This window comes from Hypanus sabinus, chromosome 1, assembly GCF_030144855.1.
Source record: "Hypanus sabinus isolate sHypSab1 chromosome 1, sHypSab1.hap1, whole genome shotgun sequence".
NCBI classification, from domain to species: Eukaryota; Metazoa; Chordata; class Chondrichthyes; order Myliobatiformes; family Dasyatidae; genus Hypanus; species Hypanus sabinus.
Genome location: NC_082706.1, coordinates 204,420,106 through 204,447,517, shown reverse-complemented (window position 1 = coordinate 204,447,517; position 27,412 = coordinate 204,420,106). Strand labels below are relative to the sequence as shown.

Below are 27,412 nucleotides of genomic sequence, written 5' to 3'. Positions count from 1 at the left end.
GACTCGATGGGCCGAATGGCCTAACTTGCTCTGATGTCTTATGCTCTTAAATAAAGCAATTTGATACTGCCTAAAGTAATATTCTTAAACAACACTAATTATAATTCATCGTAAGGGAGCTGATTAACTTTAAACAACTGTGGCAATGGATCATGTGATGTCACAGAAGTGGTCAAAATGCTGAAGGAACTCAGCAGGTCAGGCAGCATCCATGGACAAGAATAAACAGTTGACGTTTCAGGCTGAGGCCCTTCAACAAGCTTCATCATGAATTCACTGGAGTAGTTTGCCTGATTTGGTGATCACTATGTAAGCCAAACTGTTGAAAGAAAATGTAAAATGAAGGGATTCAGTGATGAATCTGTTCATAATATATTGAAAATACTTTGGTCCAATACTACTGAAATCCAGAGCAACACACACAGCATGCTGGAGGAATTCAGCCGGTCAAGCAGCATCTACGGAAATGAATAAACAATCGATGTTTTGGGCTGAGACCCTTCTTCAGGACTCAAGAAACTGGAATGGCATGATAGCTTAGTGGTTAGCACAACACTCTACTGTACCAGCAACCTGGGGTTCATTCCCCACCGCTGCCTGTAAGGAGTTTGTACGTTCTCCCCGTGACCACGTGGGTTTCTTCACACAGTCCAAAGGCATCCCAGTTTGTAGGTTAGATGTCATTATAAAAATTGGCCCATGATTAGGCTAAAGTTGTTCCATGACTTGGTTAGGATTAAATTAGGGGATTGCTGGGTGGCGTAACTTGAAGGGCCAGAAAGACCGATTCTACATTGTATCCGAATAAATAAATCAGGATTGGAAAGAGAAGGGGGAAGAAGACAGAATAAAAAATGGGAGAGGGTGGTGCTAGAGGGTGATAAATGATGCCAGGGGGGTAAAAAATGGTAAAGGGCTGGAGAAGATGGAATCTGATGGGAGAGAAGAGTGGACCATGGGAGAAAGGAAAAAGGAGGGGCATTGGGGGAAGTGATAGGCAGGTGAGCAGAAAAGTTAGAGTGTGGAACAGAAGAAGAAGGAAGGTGGGGGGGGGGAGAAAAAATGAAAAAATTATCAGAAGTTTGAGAAATTGATCTTCATGCTATCAGGTTGGAGACTACTCAAATGGAATATGAGGTGTTGCTCCTCAATTCTGAGAGTGGCCTCATCATGTCAGAAGAGGAGGCAATGGACTGATATATCAGAACAGGGAATGGGATAGACATTAAAATGGCCACCAGGAAATTCTACTTCTGGCGGATGGAGACTTCTTGGTTTCCTCTAGCATTTTGTGTGTGTGTTGCTCTGGATTTCCAGCATCTGCAGAATTTCTTGTGTTTTTGAAATGCTGAAAAAGCTAACTTTCGGCAGTACCTCTCAACTCCCCACCCTTTTTCCGTTCTCCATTCTGGCTCCCCATTACCCCTTCTCTTCTCCTCACCTGCCTATCACCTTCTTCTTGTGCCTTTCCTCTTTCCCTTTCTCCCATGGCCTAATTTTCTCTCCTATCAGATTCCCTCTTCTTCAACCCTTTACTTTTTCCATCTATCACCTCCCAGCTTCTCACTTCATCCCCACCTAGCTACCTTCCTCCTCACTTGGCTTCACCCATCAACTGCCTTCTCATGCTCCTCCCCTCCCCCTCCCACTTCTGTCCCCTTCCTTTCCAATCCTGACAAAGGGTCTCAGCCCAAAACGTCGACTGTTTATTCCCCTCCATAGACGCTGCCTGACCTGCTGAGTTCCTGCATTATTTTATGTGTGTTGCTCTGGATTTCCAGCATCTGCAGAATCTATGGTGTTATTGAAAGCAGAGATGGGCTGGGATGGAGAAATAGGAAGATACAGACTCTTGGCACCGGCCCTGTTTTGTCCCAAATTGATGCGTCCTAGTTTGGCGGAGAGGAAAACAAACTAAAGGCTTAATAACAACAGACTGGATTTTCATTGGAAAGATTTTTGGAATGTCTGAGTCCCACTGTTTTCTACAGCTGACAAAACGCCTCATTTAGTTTCATCTTATTGCCGTGAAAACAGGAAAATAGAACAGAATCAAGTGAAGCCAACGTAGGGTTATAAATGTGATACCTAACAGTCCAGCTGCACTGGCTAACTCCCAGACACCTGGGACAGAAATCAGGAATAGACTAATCATTCAGCAACATGGATTCTTCAATAGCCTTTGACATATCAACTCAAGTGAGGATAGTGGGGATCTTTCTGAAGTTTCTCTTCCACAGTCAGTTTCTGAAGCTCTTTTGTTGAAAGTAATGCATTACATCTGACTTCAGTGCAGAGTTAGGCAAGTAGAGAGCTTCATCATGGCTTCAAAGATCTGTCAAGCCTTCACCACAGATTGAGGATATTCAGCCAATAGTGTCAGTGTTAGCAGAGTAATGCTGCTGTCTACTTTAATCCCATTTTTTTTCCTTTTTCCATTTCCTATTATATTTTTGAAGCAGCCATCTGGAAAGAATTCCCGTGCAGCTTCCATTTTGTCCTGTGATAATCCCAAGTTCATACCCCTTGTTATCAATTCAACAACCAATTGAAGCAATCTTTCCCCATTTGTTTAACAGCCCCCAGTTCCCCTTCACCTGGCTTCACTGGTTGCCTGCCAGCTTGCCCTCCCTCCCCTCTCCCCATCTTCTTATACTGGCTTGTTTCCCCTTTCTTTCCAGCCCTGAAGAAAGGTTCCAGCCAAAACTTTGACTGTTTATAAGACCATAAAACCAGAAGGTATAGGAGCAGAATTAGGCCATTTGGCCCATGGAATCTGCTCCACGATTTCATCATGGCTGATCCATTTCCCTCTCAGCCCCAATCTCCTGCCTTCTCCCAGTAATCTTTCATGCCCTGACTAATCAAGATTCTATCTATCAATCTCTGCCTTAAATATACCCAATCACTTGGCCCCTGCAGTCGAGTATAGCAACAAATTCCACAGATTCACCACTGTCTGGCTTAAGAAATTCCTCATTTCCGTTCTAAAAGGACATCCCTCTGTTCTGAGGTTGTGCCCTTTAGTCATAAACGCCTCCACTGTGGAAATCATCCTCTCCACATCCACTCTAGCGAGGCCTTTCAACATTCATTAGGTTTCAATGAGATCACCCCTCATTCTTCTGAATTCCAGTGAATACAGGCCCAAAGGCATCAAATGCTTTTCATATGACAAGCCATTCACTCATGGAGTCATTCTGTTCAGAGGAGTCATTCCTCTGAACCCTCTCCAATTTCAGCACATCCTTTCATAGATGGTGGAGGCATCCATTAGTCTCGCGAGACCATGAATCTGTATCTGGAATGGCGCAGGCCTGGGCAAGGTTTTATGGAAGACCAGCAGTTGCCCAAGCAGCAAGTCTCCCCTCTCCACGACATCGATGTTGTCCAAGGGAAGGGCAAGGGCCGATACAACTTGGCACCAGTGTCATCGCAGGAGTTGCCAGAGCAAGGTTGAAGACAACGTTGGACTGCCTTAGGGACTGCAGCTCCGGATTTGTCCACAGGTTTACTCCCAAAGCCTTTCCCGTGAGTGGGTATGGCCGCAAGGCAGCGGAGGTTTGAAATCAGAGTTTTCCCTCTCTTAGATGGATTGCCTTCCCAGGGTGACGAGCTCCATCTACCTGAAGCACTGGTTTTAAGGTGCCAGGGCCTGCCTTCACCCCTTCTGTCAGTATAAACACTTCCGCCAGGCTGAGAGGCTAAGCCACACGAGAAGGCCAGGAGTTGGACTTGGTTGTCAGAGGCTATTTGAGGTGCATGCCGTGAGGAGCACTTTTAGGTAGTGGGAGCTTGTCCCCACTACCACTCCTTGGCTTGACAACCTTGGAACCCCTTTCATAGATAAGGGGCTCAGAACTGGTAACAATACTCCAGGTGAAGCCTCACTAGTGCCTGATAAAGCTTCAACACTAAATCTTTGCTTTATATTCTAGTACACTCCATAGATGCTTCCTGACAGACTGAGTACCACCAAAATTGTGAATGTTACCCCAGGGGTCTGATGGGTTAAAAATGATCTCTTTAAATAAGCCTATAATTTTTTAAAAAGTTTTTTTAACAAATCTCAAAAGTTAAGGATTCTTTTCCAGCAACGTAATAGTGAACATTGTTGTTCTTCACTGAAAGATTTAAACAGTACTGCACTGGTCTGGGCAGATTGTACTAATCAAACCAGGAACAGCTGTTCACAGTTACCCGCAGGTAAAAATTTTCTCTAAATTAGTGGCTACTTTATTAGGTATACCAGTACATCTACTCATTAATGCAATTATCTAATCAGCCATTCACAGGGTAGCTGTTCCATGGTCAAGAGGTTCTATTGTTGTTCAGACCAAACATCAGAACAGTGAAGAAATGTGATCTAAGTGAATTTGACTGTGGAATGATTGCTGGTGCCAGATGGGGTGGTTTGAGTATCTCAGAAAATGCTGATCTCCTGGGATTTCCATGCACAACAAACTCTAGAGTTTACAGAGAATGGTGTGAAAAACAAAACAAAAATGCAGTGAACAGCAGTTCTGTGGACGAGAAAACCTTGTTACTGAGTTAGATCAGAAGAGAATGTCCAGTGGAAGGCAATGTTGGGCCTCTTGTCAGTGAGAGTTGACCATGGATGTTGCGTCCTAGCTGTCTAGTTATGCAAGGCAGGGCAGTATGATACGGAGAGCAAGTTGTTGCCCATGTAGCAAGCACCCTCTCTCCACACATCTAATGAACCCAAAGGAATGGCAGAGACTGATACAGTTTGGTACCAGCAGTGTCGCAGAAGTTGCCAGTCAGCACTTAACTCAATGTAGGATTGCCCTGGGGACTCCAGCTCCAGGATTTCCTCTGGGTTCACTCCCACAAGTCCCGCGTTGTGGCGCAATAATATCAGCGCCGGACTCCAGAGCGAAGGTTCCCAAGTTCAAATCCAAGTCGGGTTGAGCGTCGAGTTTGCAACTCGGCCTCGTTAAAACAAGAATAGCTTGCTACGGAAACACTTTCATGACAGTGCCCCGATAACTCCTCTGCCAAGTTAAGGTCTATTCTTCTTCTTTACTCCTGCAGCCTTCCTCGTCAGTGTGTATAGCCACAAGGCAGCAGAGGTTTGAAATCAGTTTCCTTTCTCTTAGGTGAGCTGCCAACCATGGCTGGTAAGCCCCATCTGGCTGAAGTGACTAGTTTTAAGGCACCAGTAACCTGCCTTTGCCCATTCTCCTGTCAGTAAAAACAGTTCTGCTGGTTTTTAACATTCTGGATGTTAAAAGGCCTGAACAGATTAAATATGGCAAAGTTATTTCCCATGGTAGGGGAGCCTAGGACAAGAGGACACAATTTCAGGATTGAAGGACATCCATTTAGAACAGACATGTGGAGAAATTACTTCAGCCAGAGGATGGTAAATCTGTGGAATTTGTTGTCACGAGCGGCTGTGGAGGCCAAGTCATGGGGTGCATTTAAGGCAGAGATAGATAGGTCCTTGATTAGCCAGGGCATCAAAGGGTATGGGGAGAAGGCAGGGGTATGGGGATGACTGGAAGAATTGGATCAGCCCCTGATTGAATGGCGGAGCGGTCTCAATCGGCCAAATGGCCTGCTTCTGCTCCTATATCTTACGGTCTTCTGGTTTAGTAGCTAAGCCACACGTGAAGGCCAGGAGCTGGACTTGGTTGTCAGAGGCTATTTGAAACACATGCCATTGAGAGCATTTAATAGGTGGTGAGAGCTTATCCCCACCACCACCCCTGGCCATAACAACCTTGAGCAAGGCAACCGTATTCAAATGACCATGTGTTACAGCAGTGGTGTGCGGAAGGGCAAACTGAACTCACAACATGTCGAACCTTGAGACTCATAAGGAGCAATACATTTTGGCCCAAATAAGTGGCTGCCCCAATTAGCCCAAGTTTCATGGAAATAGCTAAAAAGATATAAAAAAAGACAAACTACCATTTAACCCAGTAACAAATTGTATATTTAAATGAAATGCAGAACAATTTAGAAAACTACCAATCCTATTGGTGGTTGTCTGGCATATCTGATGGTAACAAGAAACCTGTGCAGGAGAGTTTTTGATGTGGAAAAACTGGGACAGTTACACTCTGTTGACCCCGAATGTCCAGGCCCAGTGCTATGAGTAGCCATCACAATAGGACTTTCCTTCATTGCAGTGGACTTATTCTGTGCCTTGTCATGCCCTTCACTCTTAATGTAGCACTTCAGAACCGCTTTCTTAGCTGTTGGATCACATCTGAACTGTCTGCTGGAGCTGACTTTGCATACTAGGGTAGGCATGTCCCTATTTCACCAGGGTATGAGGCCTGCTGGCTACCCTCAACCTGGTTTAGCTCATCTGCTGAAGTGGTGAACTGGGGTGTGGCCAATGTGGCATGCAAACAGTTACTTGGAGCCACAGGTGAGAGCTGAGTGTCCGGTCGGGGCCAAAGGTTGATTCAAGGTGATTGCTGATACCTTCAAATTCTTCATAGTTCCTAACTTGTTGATGTAGTGAAATCGTTTCATTTTCATTCCCAGCTGTTTCTGGCATCTCCAAGCCTGAATGCTGGAAACTGCAGTAAGCAAAACAGTTCTGAATTGTCTGACTGCTTACTTCTAACACTGACACTTTTTTTTTAACACAAACACACGTAACTGATGCTATTTATAAACTTTTTTGCGCTAAGCACGATGTACACATGTACACAGGACTGACACTAGTTGGAAAATTCTTTTTTTTCACCTGCCGAAGGGTCTCAGCCCGAAACGTCAACTGTTTACTCTTTTCCATGGATGCTGCCTGGCCTGCTGAGTTCCTCCAGCATTTTGTGTGCAGTGCTTTTTTTCCAGTTAGAAACTGTTCAGCAACAGTGTCCTGTCCCAACAGACTGGAGCACAGAGAGTGAGGTGGTGTTGGTGGTTTCATTGTCTATTCAAAATCTGATGGTGGCAGTGAAGAAGCTGATCCTAAAACATTGTTGCTACTGTGTTGTTTTTCCAAGCATTGTGAGCATGCACTGGAGTGTGTAACAACACATCCCCAGCACATCCTTGAGTGTGGTGGTTGTTAACGCATACAATGCATTTCACTGAATGTTTCGACGTACATGTGTTAAATAAATCTGAATTTGACTTAGCTTTCTGACATTGTTAAATGTTCAGTCTCATTCTGGTGTCTTTTCTTTAAATTAATAATACGCTTTCTCTTGTGAAGAAGAATTTTTAGCAAATATCTTTATGGTAAAGTTTTGGCAGCATAAATTATTCTCACCAAATGTAATAACTAAGCAATATAGAAATTATTTTTATTGTTTTTATTTTGTATGAGGTGATGAGGCATGGCTAGCCAGAAGCATCTGTAAGGAGAACACATGTTTTATCAGTTTGACTGTGCAGCTGTGTGGATGGAAAATCCAGAGAAGTCATTTTGGGGAGTGCTATTAGGCAGGTTAAGAAATTTCTCACGTCTTAAAATGCTCGACTGTCAAGATCAGCAAGTGATGGTTCCCTGACAAATTCATAAGTCATCGTTCAGAGACAAATCCTACTGTCAGGAAGAGGGGCATGAAGCTGTATCCCTGCTGTTCTGCAAATTAACTTCTGCTCCCCCATTCAGGAAGGAAAGAGGGTGGGAACATTACTGAGTCAAATAATACTCTTATTTCCTGTCATGCTTTATTGATAACACCTCTGTTGTTTTGAAACAGCATTTTCTCTCAGTCTATGTGAGCATCGCCATGGGACGTTTACAGATGAAGTTAAGTGAGGTCCAAACTTCGAATGTAGAAGTAAAGTTTTACTTGTTCTAATGAGGAATTTGTACCAGAAAAAACAGACTGGTGTCTTTCAGACATCAGTGAGCAAGCTATATTTTTTATTATAATACCTGAAACATGATATTTTTATTTAAATTCTGCTTTAACTATCACTTAGGTTAGTATTCTGATCCCAGCATAGGCTTGTCACTGTTGCATTACCGTCTGGTATGGAGGGGGCCACAGCACAGGATCAGACAAGGCTGCAGAGGGTTATAAACTCAGCCTGTAAGCTCACAGGCACTAGCCTCCCCGCCATCGAGGACATCACTTGAGGGCTGTCGCCGGCACATTCATAGGTTGTATTAATCAAGACAAACAATGCATTTCACGGTATGTTTTGATGAACTGGAAAAGATCCAAATAAATCTGAATCAATGGTTTTAATGGTCAAGCGTTCAATTTAATATCAGAGAATGTATACAGTATACAACCTGACAGAGAGTGATAAATCTGTGGAACTCTTTGCCACAGGCAGCTGTGGGGAGGCCAAGACTTTACGTATATTTAAGGCAGAGGTTGGCAGATTATTGATAGGTTGGAGCATGAAGGGATATAGAGAGAAGGCAGGAGATTGAGGCTGAGAGGAAAATTGGATCAGCCATGATGAAATAGTGGAGCAGACTCAATGGGCCAAATGGCCTGATTCTGTTCCTGTATGTTATGGAATTGATTACCCACGGAACACACCCCAAAGGTGCACATCTTCCAGGCCGCGTCTGGAGATATCAAAACACCGGGCTGCTCAGTAAGTTCTGAAGGCAAGACCCTACTACCCGTGAAGAACCATAGTCTGACTTGCAGCTGTAGATCACGGACTCCTGACAGGAACCCCAGCCACCCTGAGAAAGAGAAAAAAGACATGAGAAGAGAAGAAATAAACTTTTGCGGATTAACTGAAAGGAGTTACTCAGGTCTGCAAAAACCTCTGGCGCCATCTTTAACTCTTCCCACGCCATCAAGAAGACGGCATCCATCATGAAATATCCTCACCACCTGCAGCACCCCCTCTTCTCATTACTACAATCAGGGAAGAGGTAAAGGAGCCTGAAGGCAAGCACTCAGCATTTTCGCTTCACAGCACAAACTCTATCAGTGGACAGCATTTAGATTCAAAGAGAATGCAGAATGTCCTGCAAAACTCCTCGCTTTCAAGTGCAGCAAGAACCAGTCATGACTGAAATTATAATAGTTCTGTTTTAGGAAGCAACATAATGCATCAGTGAGAAGTAAATTTAATGAAGATTAAAGGTCTTAAGATTAGCTCCTGGAGAGCATCTGGAGGAAAGCCACACAGTCATGGGGAGAACATACAAACTCCTTAGAGACAGTGGCAGGAATCGAACCCGCGTCGCTGACACCATTATACTACCATACATCCACCAGAAGAGGAAAACTTGCAAATAAATTAATAGGTTAATTAATAAATTAGGAAAATGCTTTGCTACGAAAATCATTCCAGTCTTGGTTTACAAGTTCAAGTTCAAGTTTAATTATCATTAAACTATACAGCAATATAGCCAAACGAAACAACATTCCTCTGGGGCCAAGGTGCAAAACATATTACAAACAGCACACAGCACACTGCACATGGCACATAGCACAAGTAGAACATATGTTTACAATTTCTGAATAGCATACAGTCACAAAGAGAAAAAAAATCTATCCCAAGCCCCTGAGTTGTCCTGGTCCAACTTGTTATTCTACCAAGCGAATACTGTATCTCAGAAATGAGCGAACCCAGACGGACAGCACAGAGGAAACACTGGAGGACAGCACTGAGTGAACATCAGAGTAACACTGAGGAAACACCAGAGGGCAGCACCGAGTGAACACCAGAGGGCAGCACCGAGTAAACATCAGAGAGCAGCACCGAGGGAACACCAGAGGGCAGCACTGATGGGAGGGGCCAACCCTTAACCCAGCACGAAATCTAGCGGCACTCAGCCAGCTCCTGGTCTCTTTCACTGGTGACCGCCAATAGAAGACTCCAAGGCACGTAGGCCTTGTCAGCGCAACAACCAAGGCAACACAGGTCCTCTGTCAATGAACCGGTGAACCAGGCTTGCAGTATTCTATATTACCAATGTCTGACAGGGTCTATTTACTTGCCATAAGCATGTATTTATGCTTAATGTTATCCTCCCAGTGCAAGTTTATCTTCCAAATGCACTGCCCATTCTTGGTTATAGATGGAGAAAGAGTGTATCAGCTGTTATTTACTACACTACAACCTACTCTATCGAGTCACAAAGAACATCTGGTCTTCTGTCCAGATGGTAAAATTTTGCTCAAACATGGAATAATTTACCATGTGATACTCAGAGCGGATTTCCCCAAAAGTATTCAATTTAACCAGAAATTCCTAGTTAAACTACTGTGAATTCTTCTGTTAATGGACCAAAAACAATGATTGACATGAATTAGCCTGATGTGTTCACTACCATAAATACAGAAATAACAAATAAGCGGTATTTATATCACTTTACTGTTCCTTTCATTTATTTTATTTAGCTGTAACAGGGACTTGTGACCTGATTATACCCATATGACTAATTAACTGACTAACTCGTACGCCTTTAGAACGCGGGAGGAAGCGCGGTTCACTGGGAGAATGTGAAAACTCCCTGCAGACAGCGGCGAGAATGGAACCCCAACCTTATAGTTGACGCTGTAAGAGTTTTACGCTGCCATGCCACCCCCTGGTATGATGGTAACAGTGGAAAAAGTAATATCAGAATCAAGTTTATATCACCGACATGTGTTGTGAAATCTGTTTTGCGGTAGCAGTATAGGGCAATACATTATAATTATTGTAAGTTACGTAAGTAAATCAAGAGTGTAAAAGAGAAATAGCAAGGTTAATGGGTTCATTGCCCTTTCAGAGTTCTGAAGATAGAGGTGAAGAAGCTGTTCCTAAAATGTTGAGCGTGTGTTTTCAGACTCCTACACATGTTCCCTGATGGTAGCGAGAAGAGGAGGGTCTGTGATGGTCCTTCATGAGGCATCACTTTTTGAAGTTATCCTCAATGAGGATTGTGCTCATGATGGAACTGGCCAAATCCACAACCCTCTGCAGTGCCTTGCAACCCTGTGCATTGGAGCTTCCACACCAGGCTCTGACCTCTCCCATTGACTGTGTGTTTTCCAGCCACAGAAATGCCGCTCACTTGATGGTCCTTTTTTTTGTTATTCGTACCATTCCCTGTAAACTCTAGACTGTTATGCACGAAAATCCCAGGAGATCAGCAGTTGGGCGCTCCTACTCTGCCACCTGTCCCACACCCCTCCCGCGGGTACTCCACACTCGCCATTCCCAACATCCTGTTCTCTCATCAGGTTTACAAACTCACTCTCCGTTCTTTGTTGATAAATATAGTACTTTGCAAACGTCTTAGGCACCATAGCTATATATGTATATGTGTGTAAGACTTTTGCATGGTTCTGTATATACATAAAATATATTTTCTAATTAGTAGTATTTATATGTTACACTATATTGCTGCCACAAAACAACAAATTTCACAATATGTCAGTGAAAATAAACCTGATTCTGATTCAGCTCCGGCTAAAAACAAAAACCAAGCAAAATATAGAGCAACAGGAAAACAAGTCTTTTCCCTTCCCTCCCTCCTCGCACTTTTACACACACACACACACACACACACACACACACACACACACACACACACACACACACACACACACACACACACACACACACACACACCTCCATCTCCAGGATGGCCATCTCTGAGCCTCGGGTCATTTGTCCTGGTGCACTCTTCAGACCCAAAAGGATTCATAATGTATGTAAACGTTGCTCCTAATCACATGGTCCGAACCTCTTCCTGGCTATATTTGATGTTTCCAATAACAGGAGAGTCTAGGATCAGAGGGCACAGCCTCAGAATAAAAGTACATCTCTTTAAGAACGGAGGTGAGAAGGGATCTCTTTAGCCAGAGGGTGCTGAATCTATGGAATTCACTGCCACCGATGGCTGCGGAGGCCAGGCCAGTAGCTATATTTAAAGGGGAGGTTTATAGGTTCTTAATTAATAAGGGTGTCCAAAGTCACAGAGAGAAAGCAAGAGAACGGGGTTAAGAGGGATGATAAATCAGTCATGATGGAGTACGCTCAATAACTCAGCATCAGTATGTCTTATGGTATTATTACTGAATGAACTACTGAATTAGATATATGTTAAATATTATATCAGATCTCCCAAGTTTCAATGCAGTTAGATGTTGATTACACCAGTTAGTTCAGAGGGTTACCCCTATGGTTGTTTCACTCTGGTTAGCTTGGTTACGGGCGCAATAAAAATTATTAATTGATGCGCTAATGACAACAGTGTGTTGGTGCTGATTTATTGTCACATATATCGATATGCAGTGAAAAACCTGTCTGCCATACTGCTCACACAGACCCTTACACAGTGCACTGAGGTAGAACAGGGTAAAACAATAACAATGCAGAATAAAGTGTAAAAGCTCGAGAAAGTGCAGTGCTGGTAAACGATAAAGTACAAGGTCACAACAAGGTAGATCATAAGATCTAGCTTATCGTACCAAGGAATATTTAGTAGTCTTATAAAATGGGAGAAGAGGCTGGTGGTGGTATGTGCCTTCAAGCTCCTGCATCTTCTGCCTAATGAGAAGAGAGAGTGTTCCGGCGGGGTGCTGGCTGCTTTACCCAGCCAGTGAGAAGCATAGACAGAGTTCATGGAGGGGAGGCTGGTTTCCATGCTGATCTGTGTTCACAACTCTCTGCAGTTTCTTGTGGTTTTGGCAAATCTGTTGCCACACCAGCTGTGATGCATCCAGATAGGCTGCTGTCTCTGGTGCATTCATAAAAATCGGAACTGACGCTAATTAGAGTCATAGAGTACCACAACACAGAAACAGGGCCTCCAGCCCATCTAGGCCATGCCAAACTTGTATCCTTCCTAGCCACATCGACCTGCACCCAGACCATAGCCCATTGTATCCCTCCCATCCATGTACCTATCTGAGCTTCTCTTACACACTGAAATCGAACCTGTATCCACCACTTCCACTGGCAGCTCATTCCACGCTCTCATCACTCACTGAGTGAAGAAGCTCAGCCCTTAGGTTTTCCTTGAACATTTCACCTTTCACCCTTAACCCATGACCTCTAATTCTGATCTCACCCAAACTCATTTTAAAAAAGTCTGCTTGGGTTTAGGCTATACCTCTCAAAATTTTATATACGTCTATGAAATCCCCCTTCGTTCTCCTACACTCCAGGGAATAAAGTCCTAACCCATTCAATCTTTCCCTATAACTCAGGTTCCCAGTTCCCGGCAACATCCTTGTAAATTTTCTCTGTATTCTTTCAATCTTATTGATATCTTTCCTGTAGGTAGGTGACCAGAACCACACACAATACTCCAAATTAGGCCTCACCAAAGTCTTGTACTACTTCAACATAACATCCCAACTCCTGTGCTCAAGCTGTTTTTGTTTGCCCTGACTCTAAAATTGTGACACATATCTAGAATCTGATCTTAACACCCATGGTAACGTGTGATCTACAGGTGGGTGGATCTCCCTTGTGAAATGGAGCTAGACTGTGTGTTTTCAATAAAGTCTTAGTTTCAGTGCCAAATAAACGTTTCCATCGTATTGCCGCGAGAGCCAAAATTTTATCTAAGCAGAGGCCATAATGAGCAAAAGCAAAAAACAGAGTTAAATTAGAACAGTACAGCACACAACAGGTCCTTCGGCCCACAATGTTTTGCTCAACCAAATAAATTAGTAATGAAATGGCTGACTAATCTCTTCTGACTACATAATGTCCATATCCTTCCATTTCCCTCACATTCATATGCTTATCTAAATGCCTCTTAAAAGTCCTTAATGTATCTGCCTCTACCACCACCCCAGGTAGCATATTTCAGGCACCCACATCTGCTTTGAAGTTACCCCCTCTCACCTTAAGCGTATGCCCACTGGTATTAGACATTTCAACCCTTGGAAAATGATACTGCCTGTTGTCTGTGCCTCCCATAATCTTATAAACCTCTATCAGATCTCCCCTCAGCCTCCACCAGTCCAGAAAAACACAACCCACGTTTGTCCAACCTCTCATTATAGCACATGTCCTCTAATCCAGGCAAAACAATACATTTTTTTCCAGATTATTTTCATGGGAGATGTATTTGTAATATATTCCCAGCTGCTTGTTTAAAGTGCAGCTCCTAGTTAAAGCTGATTGTTTATCACATTCTTGCCATTACACTTTATAAGATGGACAGTTAAATATGTGTTTGGAAATTCATCTCTGGTCACCAGGGGGTAAACAAACTATATAGGAACTTATGTATATTGTACCCTCCCTTTGAAATTTAATTCCATTGACGTCAATAGAATAGATTTCGGAGCCAGACTATAGTAGTGGAGTAATGTGGCCATGGTTCTGGTCTCCCTATTGCAAAAAGAGAAAATGAATAGTAATCAAAAATAATTTACAATAAAAATGATATAAAATTGTAAGGAAAACTATCACAAAAGACCAAATAGGTAAATCTCTTTTCTTTAATGACCAGAAGTAGCAGAACTGGGTGGCATGGTAGCATAGTGGTTAGCACAACGCTTCACAGCAAGAGTGATCTGGGTTCACTTCCGGCTGCTGCCTGTAAGGAGTTTGTACATTCTCCCCGTGACTACGTGGATTTCATCCGGATGCTCTGGTTTCGTCCCACAGGATGTACCAATTGGTGGATTAATTCGTCATTGTAAATTGTCCCATGATTAGTTGTCAGGAAAACTATCACAAAAGGCTAAATGGGTAAGTCTCTTTTCTTTAACAACAAGAAGTAACAGAAGTGATCTTCTGGAGCAGAAGGTTTCCAACCTTTTTTATGCCATGGACCAATACCATCAAGCAAGGAGTCCATGGATCCCAGGTTGGGAGCCCCTGTTCTAGAGATTTTTAATAATGTGAAAAGATACATCAGGATACTTCATAAGTCCATAAGATTAGCTCTATTTGTCACATGTACAGTGAAATGCATTGTTTGTGTCAAATCCGATCAGAGGGTTTGCTCTGGCGGGGGGGGGGCACAAATGTCACCACGTTTCCAGCAACAACATCGCAGCCCATGACGCATGAACCCTGAACTGTCTGTCTTTAGAATGTGGGAGAAAACTGGAGCACCTGGAGGAAACCCACGCAGTCACGGGGAGAACGTGCGAATTCCTTACACACAGTGGCAAGAATTGAACTGCAATCTTACAGCTGGCATTGTAATAGCATTACACAGACCACTGTGCTACTGTGCCACCACAATCACATAAGATATAGTCCTGGAGAAAGTGTTTCAACTTCTGAAGAGCTCAAAACCAGAGGCCATAAATATAAGGTGCTTGGAATTGTGAGGAATTCAGTGAAAATGCTTTTACTCATTAAATATTGAGAATATATAGATTGAGAAAACATGGAGACTTTACGAGGAGCATAGCTTTTCTTTGAATGGATTGTATGTTGTATAAGGAACAGCATGGTTCCAATGGGCCAAGTGGCCCCTTTCTCTACCCTACATTCTATTTAAAACATTTTCAACAATTTGCTCTGAGTGCAACACTGGGATGCGATTTTCGGAAATATTTAGAATGGTAAGTAGCGTAGTGGCTAGAACTTCGCTTTTTAGAGCCAGGTGTTTAGTTTCCGCTGCTCAGCCGAGAGTTTGCGTGTTTTCCCGTGACTATGTGGGTTCACCCTGGGTACTCTAGTTTCCTCCCACATTCCGAAGATGTATGGTTAGTGAGTTGTGGCCATGCTACGTGGCTGCTGGAAGCACAATCCTCGGACTGTTTTGGTCGTTGGCGCAAAAGACACATTTCACTGTATGTTTTGATGTACATATGACAAATACATCTAAAGCTAAGCTAAAATTTTCAGTAAACTCCACCTTTCAAAGTCCCTTCAAATGGTAAACTCCTTGCTTTAGTCAGAATCAGGTTTAATATCACTGGCATATGTCGTGAGATTTGTTAACTTTATGGCAGCAGTTCAATACAAGACATGACAGATAAGTATGGAGAAAAAACTGAGTGCATTAGTATATATATATGTCCATTAAATAGTTACATTTAAATAAGTAGTGCAAAATAACAGAAATAAAAAAGTAGTGAGGTAGTTCAATGTGAATTCAATGTCCATTTAGAATGTATAATAGATTTTACTTTGACTTTGCCCATTTGGCACATTGCCTTCATAAATCAATGTACCGAGTACAGGAGATGGGATATTATGTTGAAGTTCTATAAGATGTTGGAGAAGCCTAATTTGGAGTATTGTGCGCAGTTTTGATCACCTACCTACAGGAAAGGTTTGAACCAGGTTGAAAGAATACAGAGAAAATTTACAAGGATGTTGCAGGGTCTGAGTTATAAGGAAAGATTGAATAGGTTAGGACTATATTCTCTAGAACATAGAAAATTGAGAGAATTGATAGAGGTATACAAAATCATGTGGGGTATAGTTAAGGTAAATGCAAGCAGGCATTTTCCACTGAGGTTGGGTGGGACTACAACTGGAGGTCATGGGTTAAGGATGAAAGGTGAAAAGTTTAAGGAGAAAACGAGAGGAACTTCTTCAATTAGAGGGTCATGAGAGTGTAAAATGAGCTGCCAGCAAAAGTGGTGCATACAAACTCGATTTCGATGTTTGAGGGAAGGTACGTGGAAGGTAGGGTTATGAAGGGCTACGGCCCCAGTGCAGGTTGATGGGAGCAGGTAGTTTAAATGGTTTTGGCATGGACTAGATGGGCCAAAGGGCCTGTTTCTGTGCTGTATTTCTCTATGAGTCTATGACTATATAATAAGGTTAATATCTTGGCTGATAATTTGTTAAGAACACACTAACTAGAACAGTTTGCAGAGGAAAGAGGAAACCATATTGAAGGCAGGGAACCTCTCCCCCCACACGGAAGCTTTAGTTCATGAACGGATAGTGCATTTCTGTCTCACACAGCCTGTCACAGTGGTGTGAACCCAGGAGAAGGATCAATCCCTCGTGTGTCTGACTTCATGGCAAAATCAGAGAGTCGGGGGTGACAAATTACCAGCTGAGGCTTTGTGACTGAAACCACATCCTCGTGTCAAAGTGAGGAATAAAACCTGCAAAGTTAAAATTATTGTAAAATATAGACATTAATAATAGGAAAAAAAATGTGCAGCAGTCACAGCAGGGCAACAAATCAAAAGCCATACATGCGGAAGTCATCAGGGCTAAAATGGAAAACACATGGCGTGGAATATTAGGAGGACAGAGGTCTACGGAGACTTATGTAAATTAATGAAATGAAGCACAATAAAACAGGAAGCCACACACTTAACTAACAGTAAGTCAAAAGGGAAAATGTCAAAAACCCTTGGAAAATCCCAAACTATTCTTACATCCAAAGGTAAGGAAAATGTTTGTTGGGAATTATTCGAACAGTACTATGTCTTTCTAAGAAGAAAATCAGGGCAATTCTATCAGCTGTTTTTCATGAGATGAATGGCAGATGGAGAAACGTCTCTATCAAAGGAGGTGTCGGGCACTCCTTCCCTCCGCTAGCCTGCGGGTCGCCCTCCAACAAGGTGCGCCCCCCCCCCCCCCCCCACCGATCAGGGTCACGTGAATCCACGGAAGCAGGGGTGGATGGTCATATGAGCAGATGGTGCATATCACAAGTTCTGGTTATGCAAGCACTGACGTCAGGCAGAGTATCTCTGAAATTGCCAACACCACTCATGGTCATGGAAAGTCCACGATTTCCCACCTCATAAGACACAGCACATGAACACATGTTGTTCATGAAAAACATACAAGTTTTATGGCATTACTTTCTGAAGGCTATGTTAAATGTTCTGTTCTATACTATCCTGGGTTCCCTAACGTTGCTATAGCCATGGGTGGTAATGGGGACAAGCTATTAAATGTTGTTTAAATGCTTCCAAAGGCATGCATCTCAAAAGGCTCTGACAACCAAGTCCAGCTCCTGGCCTTCACCTGTGGCTTAGTTTCTTAGCCCATCAGAACTGTTTCTACTGACAGAAGAATGGGCAAAAACAGGTTACTGATGCCAGTCACTTTGGACGGGTGGGGCCCGTCAGCCATAGTTGGCAGCTTACCTAGGAGAAGGAAAACTCTGATCTCAAACCTCCACTTCCTTGCAGCTATACCTATTTACAGGAAAGGCTGCGGGAATTAACCCCCACCCCTCCAAGGAAAAATACAGAGCTGGAATTTGCTGCTAAAGCAGTCCTACGTTGTGTTCAATGCTGACTGGCAACTCCTGCAATGTTGCTGGTACCAAATAGTATTACTCCCTGCTATTCCTTTGGATTCATCAGCTACATAAATGGGGGAGTCTGCTACTTAGGCAACAGCTTATTCTCCATGTCGTTCTGCCCCAGCTTGCATATCATGTAGACAACTGGGACGCAACATCCATGGTTGATCATAACCAACAGAGGGCCTCATGTCATACTGATCCATGAAACAGAAATATGATATGTTACTATTCTAACAAAGGCCCATCCAGATCCTTATAAGAAGGATGAAGGTGGATCTCATTGAAACCTATTGCACATTGAAAGGCTAAGATAGAGTGGTCGTGGAGAGACTGTTTCAAATAATGGGAAGTCTAGGACCAGAGGGCATAGCCTCAGATTAAAAGGATGTTCCTTTGGAACAGCAATGAAAAGGAATTTCAGAGGTTGGTGAATCTGTGGAATCCATTGTTACAGATGGTTGCAGAGGCCATCGTTGGGAATATTTAAAGTGGAGTTAGTTAAACTCCTAATTAGTAAGGTCTTCAAAGGTGATGGGGAGAAGGCAGGAGAATGGGGTTGAGAAGGATAATGAATCAGTCATGATGAAATTACAGAAAAGACACAATGGGCCAAATGGCCTAATTCTACTCCTATGTCTTATGGTATAACAGAAGTATTGTATACATCTACTCTAACCTGCAAAATAAAGCCTGCCCACAGCCATATCCCTCAATATACAGTTAGTTCATTCTGTCAGATTAAGCTTTGGTTATAGGTTTCTATGGATATATTAAGTTACGTTTACAAAAGTATGGTTTGTGATTAATAATTTCCTATATTTCACTTATAAAATGTAAAAAAAACTTCAATTTTGTTTAATGTTTATCATGTCTGCAGAATATTCAAAAGCTGCTTAGAAAAATGGATTGCATAATTCTGTATTTTTCATTGCCATGCAATCGAAAATTACTCCAACCTGTGTAAATAGTGTTCCTAATCATTCTGAGTCAAATCACACCAGCTGTGAAATTTGACCAGGCACTTTCTGTCTTGTATCATTCCTGTAATCCTTACTCAGTTTCTTCATCAGAAACATACAAAAACGTTATTCCCTGTGCAACGCCTCTCATGCCTTTAGGTCTGAGAAATATGTTGAATCCTGAAATGCTTACTGTTTTCATTGATGCTGCCTATTCTGTTTGTATTACCTTTTAGGATCACTCTCAACCTCCTTTTCATCCAAAGAGAAAAACCACTACTTTACTGTCAGAGGCATTTCTGTACAATGTTGTCCAAGTTCTCTTCTTTGAACATTAGACCATAAGGCTTAGAAGCTGACTTAGGCCATCAGCCCTTTGAGTCTGCTCCACCATTCCATCATGGCTAAATCATTATCCCTGTCAACCTCATTCTCCTCTTTTCTCCCTGTAATCTTTGAGATCCTTACTAATCAAGAACCTATCAATTACCACTTTAAATAATGACTTGGCCTCCAGAGCTGTCTGTGACAATGAATTCCACAGATTCATCACCCTCTAGCTTAATTTCTCCTCATCTCTGTTCTAAATGGACATCCTTCTATTCTGAGACCGTGCCCTCTAATCCCATACTCACCCACTGTAGGAAATACCCTGTCCACATTCACCCTAAGCCTTTCAGTGTTCAATAGGAGAAGTTTGGAGGATAACCTTGCAGGAGAACTGGGACAACAGTGTCCAGATTTACCTCTGGTAGCGAGCTAGGGTTTCTCCCTTTGGAGAGAAGGAGGATGAGAGGTGAGATGGGCAGAGATAGAGTGGATAGCCAGAGACTTTTTTCCAAGGCAGAGATGGCTAATACAAGGGGGTGGTGTAAATTTAAAGTGATATGAGGGAAATATAGGGGATCAGAATCAGGTTTAATATCACTGGCGTATTCAAAGGTTCAAAGTACATTTATTATCAAAGTTTGTATGCAGTATACAACCATGATATTTGTCTTGTCACACACACCCATGAAACAAAAAAAAAACACAGAACCTGTTCCAAAAAATACATCAAGCTCCCAGCACATAAAAAAGGAACAAATTGTGCAAGTGCAAAAAAAACGAAATAATCAAACCGCAAGTCAGTGAAACAATCCAGGAATGTTCAATTCAGCTCAGTCCAATACAATCCAGCACTGTGTTGTTTGATAACTTCAGGCCGCAGAGCCAGTCCACCCCGATCAAAATCGCACAAAATGACAACAAAAAAAAAGAGCAGTCAGAAACCAGAAACACATCCTAACGTGAACTACGGAATCTTATCCACATTGAGTAAACCTTGCCCAGGATCCAAGACTCTGGCACCATCATTCGTCATCGAGCGAGAGAGAGAGAAGGACTGATCACACATAGGCACATTCCTCCAGCGGCAGCAAGCGCCTTCCGCTCTCTTACTCATTTATTTCGATTTTCCTCGGTGCTTTATTTAGGGAGACTGATGAGAAATGGAGTCGATCATGGGCTCACACCCCGTCTCCATGCTTCTTGGCCTCCAGGCTGCACACTTCACTCAAGACTACCCAACTCCCCCTGAGACAGCAAAGCACCAGATTGCTCAGTCAGCCCGAAACCACACCATCGAAATGTAGATCACAGGTTCCAATAGTAGCAGTATTATATTTGAAAGAAGAAGTAGAAGTAAAAAAGTTTTAAGAAGTAGTTTTGTGAACTGTCTGAAGGACGTCACCTTTGGTCGCGTTGTTTGTTGGTGCTGTCTATGCCTTGAAATTTGTTGTTTTGAAGCAGTAATACATTACAATACATAATAATGGAAACTATAAATTACAATTAGAAGTAAATAAAAAAGGATAAATATGTAGTACCAAAGAGAGAGTGAAAAATTTACTGAGGTAGTATTCACAGTAATGCAACCAGTTAGAATGTTCTCCATGGCAAATAGAAATTTGCGAGTGTCTTTTGGTAACATACCAATTCTCTCAAACTCATAATAAAATACAACCACTGCCTTCTAAGTAATTGCATCAATATGTTGGGCCAAGAATAGGTCGAGTTGTTGACACCCAGGTACTTGAAACTACTCGCCCTTTCCACTTCTTATCCCTTGATGAGGACTGGTGTGTGTTCCGCCGACTTACCCCTCCTGAAGACCACAAAGGGGTCGTGAGAGTGTGGAACAAGCTGCCAGTGCAAATAAAAAACTATAAATTACACAAGAAATACATACAGCACTGTGCAAGGCTCAGTGTAATCGTGTATTCTTAATATACACGATTAGAGTGCCTGAGACTCTTCTACGGTAATGTAGCATTGCTGCTACTAGAAAAAACAAATGTTATGACATATGTGACTGATGATAAACCTGATTCTGATATGGCACTCCACTGTGGACCGAGAGTGGAAAGGGAACAGGAAGAAGGGAATCACAGTTGGGAAAAAGGGAAGGGAGAGGGGAGGGAGCAGCATAAACCAGAGAGACACTCTGTAATGATCAATAAACCATTTGTTTGGAATCAAATGACCTCGGCAACCCCCCATCCCACCCTTGGCACTCCTTCCCTGCTACCTATCCCACACCCCTTCTGCATCACTCCACCCTCATCAATCCGAACAGCCTTTGTTCCTGCCAGATTTACAAATATATATATATGCCTAAGACTTTTGCACAGTTCTATATAGTATATAAAATAAATTAAATAAGTAATGCAAAAATAAGCAAGAAAAAAATGTCTAAATAGTGAGCTAGTGTACATGAGCTCATTGTCCATTCAGAAATCTGAAGACTGGATAATGATTCTGATGTCAGTGTAATAAACTTGATTCTGATCCTTAATTTCAAATCTTCTGCCCTTAGACCATGTAAATGAGTAATGATTCAGGAGGCATTAATTGCACTTTGTTGGAGGAAAGTTATACAGAGGAAAGTTGTGAGCGCCAATGAGTCTCCCAATGAACAACAAAGAGAAGTGAACTTCTTATAAAAACTCTGAAAATGACTGCGGAAAATATTCTGCATTCCTTGTATTCAGATAGAGATGGACTCCATCCATTATAAACTGAACACTGAAGACACCAAGTAAAACTGGGAACCCAGCTGAACACATTTATTGCACCTGAAGCTCTTGCGTGAGTAGCATAACAAGCTGTTTTATCGAAATGAAACCAAGCTGCCAGAGTTATTCAGTGCATGTTGGTGTACCTAGCAGGGAGCTTTTCAGTAGGAAAGATCAATCTGAAATAACGAAAGTTATTATAACTTCTAACAGCACTGAAAATTCAATTCTTGGCTTCAAAACAGACAAGTGCTGTAGTATACAAACTGACAACAGCGTGGCGAGCTGACACATCGCAGCAGGCTGGCTGATGGAGAAGAGGGATACAGATGGGAAATGCAATGCGGAATCCTGTTTTAATTTAGCACCAGGCCATTGGATTGAAGCTAACTCGGTAAGGAAGTAAGAACAGAGAACAGAAGAGGTGGTTTATGATCATTGAGGCCACTTGGGTTAAAATGCCAAGGACACACACAAAAGTTTGGTGACTGGAATGTTAAAGGAAATTAGAAAGCAAAGGGAGATGGTGAAATTCCTCTCTGTGTGTGAAGATAAAAATACTACTGATGTAGTAAAGATAAAGATTAGCTTTATTTGTTCCATGTACATCGAAACATATAGTGAAAAATGTCATTTGCATGGACGTCCAACGTAGTCTGAGCATTGTGCTGGGGGCAGCCCGCTTCCTGCGCCAACATGGCAGTAAAAAGAATATAAGTAAAACAACAACACTTGAAGAGAAAGAAAAAAAACACAAAGCATGCAAACTTTTGAAGCAAACAAAAACAGCGTTCTGGCCTGAAAAGGCAGGATGTCGGTCGGGACGAGAGCTGATTTTGCTCTTTCTCCGTGGTGGTCATCTCCATGGCGCTGAGGCTATGAGGACTGTCCCGGCTGCTGTGCTCTGTGCCTGCTAATATGATGAACTGATAAGCGAGGCTTTGGGCCTGCTCCGGGCCTGTCTGGGGCTCAGATTTGAGGATTCATTTTTGGTTCGGAATGCCGTTGTTTTTCGCTCCAATTGTTTGGATGACTTGTGGGTTTTATTCTTTCTCTTGGAGTGTTTTTATTTTAAGTTTTATTCTTTCTTTCTTTAATTTGGTTCTTTCGGGTTTCTTGCTTTGTGGCTACCTGTGAGTAAGCAAATCTCAAAAGTTGTATAATTTATACATTCTTTGATAATAAATGTACTTGAATCTTGAATCTAATCCTAACCTTAACCATATGTGTCTGGAATGTGCGATGAAATCGAAGTACCCGGAGGGAAGCCACACGATCACCGGTACAAAGTACAAACGCTTTGCGGACAGCAGCAGGTATGGAACCTTTATTGCTGGCTGTAAAGTACGACGTTAACAGCTACACTAGATAGAGTGGACGTGGAAAGTCGAAAACAGAGGGTACAACCTCAGAATATAAAAACGTCCCTTTGGAACAGAGCTGAAAGGGTGAAGAATCTGTGGAATTCATTGCCACAGATGGCTAAAAAGGCCAAGTCATAGGGTATATTTTATTTATTCATTCATGCAGATGCAGCATGGAATAGATCCTTTCCAGCCCTTTGAGCCACACTGCTTGGCAATCCCCCAATTTAATCCTTGCCTAATCATGGGACAACTTACAATGACCAATTAACCTACCAAGTTTCTTTAGACTGTTGGAGGTAATGGGGAGAATGTACTAATTGTTTACAGGCATTTGCAGGAATTGAACCCAGGTTGTACAGTAAAGCTTAATGCTAACCACTACGCGGGAGAATGGGGTTGGAAGGGATAATAAATCAGCCATAATGGAATAGTGGAAGACTTGATGGGCTGAATGGCCTAATTCTGCTGCAATGTCTTATGGTCTTATCATGAAAGTGTTTTTAATGTTTTAGCCCATAAGCAAATTGTGAGTTCAGAATCAGAATCCTGGATCATCCCTAAAATGGTGAGTGCATGTCTTCAGGCTCCTTCTCCTGTACCTCCTCCAGAATTTCTTCAAATATCATTAAGGTTAACTTATAGTTGAGTCTGTGGTGAGGAAGGCAAATGCAATGTTAGCATTCATTTCAAGAGGAAGAAAGGATGTAATGTTGTGACTTTATAAAGCACTGGTGAGGCCTCACTTGGAGTATTGTGAGCAGGTTTGGACCCCTTATCTTAGAAACGACATGCTGAAACTGGAGAGGGTTCAAAGGAGGTTCATGAAAATAATTCCAGGATTGAATGGGTTGTCATATGAAGAGCATTTGATGGTCCTAGGCCTGTATTCGCTAGAATTCAGAAGAATGAGGGGTGACCTCATTGAAACCTATCGAATGGCGAAAGGCCTTGATAGAGTGGATGTGGAGTGGTTGTTTCCTATGGTGGGAGAGTCTAAGTCCAGTGGACACAGTCCAGAATAGAAAGGTGTCCTTTTAAATCAGAGATGAAGAGGAATTTCTTTAGCTAAGAGTAGTGAATCTGTGGAATTTTTTGTTGTAGGCAGCTGCGGAGGCCAAGTCTTTATGTATATTTAAGGCAGAGGTTGATACATTCTTGATTGGTTGGAGTATGAAGGGATACAGGGAGAAGGCAGGAAAATGGGGCTGAGAGGAAAATTGGATCAGTCATTATGAAATGATGGTGCAGACTCGATGGGCCAAATAGCCTAATTCTCGCCTATATCTTATGGTCTTATATGCTATGTTCTGCACCACTAGGACCCCGTTCCAGTTACACAATGTATGTGCCACTATTACACTCCAACGTATCTCTCAAAAAAAGCTATGTAACAGACTTCTAACATTGTAAACCAATGAGTTGTTTCTTATGTCTCCCAACTCGCTGAGAAAATAGAGACACCTCTTTCTCCCTTATTAGGGAGAGAGAGAGCCTGTGCTATGTCGAATACCGGATGAAACACAAAGTCTTTGGGGTAACTGCAATTCTGTGTCTTTGCTATAGCTTTGCTCACGCTTGAGTGCTTGGTGACGGGCGCCGATGCTTGCGAGATTTTTTGCCGGTGGGGGGAGAGGGAGGATTGCTGCTTGCTGCCGCTTATGGGTAGAAGGGGGGAGCTGGGGGGGGGGGACTTTGGAGTTCTAACATTTAAGTGTCGCTCATTCTTTGGGGCACTCCTCTGTTTTCGTGGATGTTTTGCAAAGAAAAAGTATTTCAGGGTGTATATTGTATACATTTCTCTGACATTAAATTGAACCTTTGATCCTTTGAAGTTCTGCCCATGGCCGTATGGCTTTCCTCCAAATGTGCCGGTTTCTTTCCTCAGTGCACAACCTGTATGAACTGGTAAATTGTGGGCATGCTATGTTGGCACCAGAAGTGGGACAACTTCTCATTTTTCCTCCTCTTTCAAGATATTGGCAGATTGTCAGTCTCTGATTAAAAACATCACACACACCCCTTGAGGATGTGTCAAGCAGAGGTGCTACTAGAGTACCAGATACCGTTGATGAGCATCCAAGCACTTACAACTGTATCTTTTGCCAAAAACTGTGTTGAAAATCTCTCATTTTACTGAAAACAGTAGTTATGTTATCAACGAGAATGTCCATCTAATTGTGGGGTAGAAAACATAGTGACAGGCTAGTTGCTAAAAGATGAAAGCATTCAAGTGTCATGAGCCCTGCGGGCCACTACAGCTTGCCATAGAGCGTTGGGCTTCTAGTTTTCTCGAGCATCCGTATTTACTAGTTGTAGCTGTAACTAGAGTTGTTAAGCCCTTGTGCTTTCGGTTTAGTCTTATCATGCTAATTGTGACTGGCATGGGTTTTCTGCATTCTATAATTATTTAATGTGGACTCCCATTTAACTCTCATCGAGGGGTCCTTGTGTTGAGAATGGTTTGTCGCTTAGTCATGCCATTGCTGTTCTGTTGGTGTTCCTATCTATAAACCCTTGTTTTGTTTCTACCTGGAAGTCCACCACTCCTCCGCACCTGGGTTCAGCCTTTCCCAGTACTCATAGTGACATTAAGATTTGTGTTGACGCTGTTAATGGCAAAGACTGACCGATTAACCAGTTGCAACAGTAATGGTGTCACTAAAGCAAGGAAACAGGCCCTTTGGTCCAACTGACCCGTGCTGACCAAGATAGATTAGATTGTGAAGACACTCAGTCCTCGTTTATTGTCATTTAGTAATGCATGCATTAAGAAATGATACAATGTTCCTCCAGTATGATATCACAAAAACACAAGACAGACCAAGACTAACTTACAAAAACCACATAATTATAACATATAGTTACAACAGTGCAAAGCAATGCCGTAATTTGATTAGGGCAGACCATGGACATGCTAAAAGAAAGTCTCAAAGTCCTCGACAGCCCATCATCTCACATAGACGGTAGAAGGAAGAAAAACTCTTCCTGCCACGAACCTCCAGCGCCACAAAACTTCCTGATGTTCCCTCTGGAAGCATCCAACCGCAGCCAACTCTGAGTCCGTCCGAAAAACTTTGAACCTCCGACCAGCCCTCCGACACCGAGCACTGAGCACCATCTCTGACAAGCGCTTCGACCTCGGCCCCGGCCGCCAAGCAACAGGCAAAGCCGAGGATTCGGGGCCTTCCTCCTGGAGATTTCTCAATCGCACAGTAGCAGTGGCAAAGAAACAGGCATGTCAGAAGTTACACCGTCGCGCCGCCATTTTCTCACATTTCATAGACCATAAGATAGAGTGACAGAATTATCAGTCAACCATACACATGGACACAGCCAAACGAAACAGCACTCCTCTGGATCCAAGGTGAAAAACACATTGCCAACAGTCATACACAGCACATATAACAGATATAATTATGATAGCAGAAAAACATGCAGTTAGAAAAGAATAAAGATAATATTAATATAACCCATGTCCTTGAGTGATTGAAGGTGCATAGGTGTTGTTCTGGAGCTACGTTTCTGCAAGAGCAGCCCACAGCAGTTCTCATCTCGCCCAAGTGCAGCCACAGATGAACACAATCCAGCTTGTCTTCCCGGGACCGAACACTGGAGGGCAGCACCGAGGGGAGAGGCTAGTCCCTAACCCAGTATGGAATCCAACGGCACACAGCTGGACAGCTGAAGCACGGTGCAAAACAAGCCCAGCTCCCTCTATCCACTCCCACCTCCATTATCCCTCTCAACCCCATTCTGCTGCCTTCTCCCAGTAACCTATGATACCCTTATTGGTCAAAAACCTGTCAACCTCCACTTTAAATATACCCTCCACAGCCATCATGACAAACAGTTCAATAGATTCATCACATTCTGGTTAGTAAAACTCCTCATCTGTTCTAAATGGGTGTCCCTTTTTTCTGA

At 42.7% G+C, this 27,412-nt stretch overlaps 1 protein-coding gene across 5 annotated transcripts in view; it reads left to right on the top strand.

Moving 5' to 3' along the window:
- sugct (succinyl-CoA:glutarate-CoA transferase) overlaps positions 1-27,412 on the top strand; it is a 515,386-nt gene that overhangs the window by 421,827 nt on the left and 66,147 nt on the right. Inside the window, exon 14 of one of the 5 annotated variants that reach the window (XM_059984512.1) lies at positions 21,926-21,957. The exons of the other annotated variants lie outside the window; for them this stretch is intronic. Coding sequence (XP_059840495.1) covers positions 21,926-21,942 — 17 coding nt within the window. The 3' untranslated portion in view covers positions 21,943-21,957. Of the gene's footprint in view, positions 1-21,925; positions 21,958-27,412 lie in introns of those variants that run through there. 5 annotated transcript variants of the gene reach the window in all.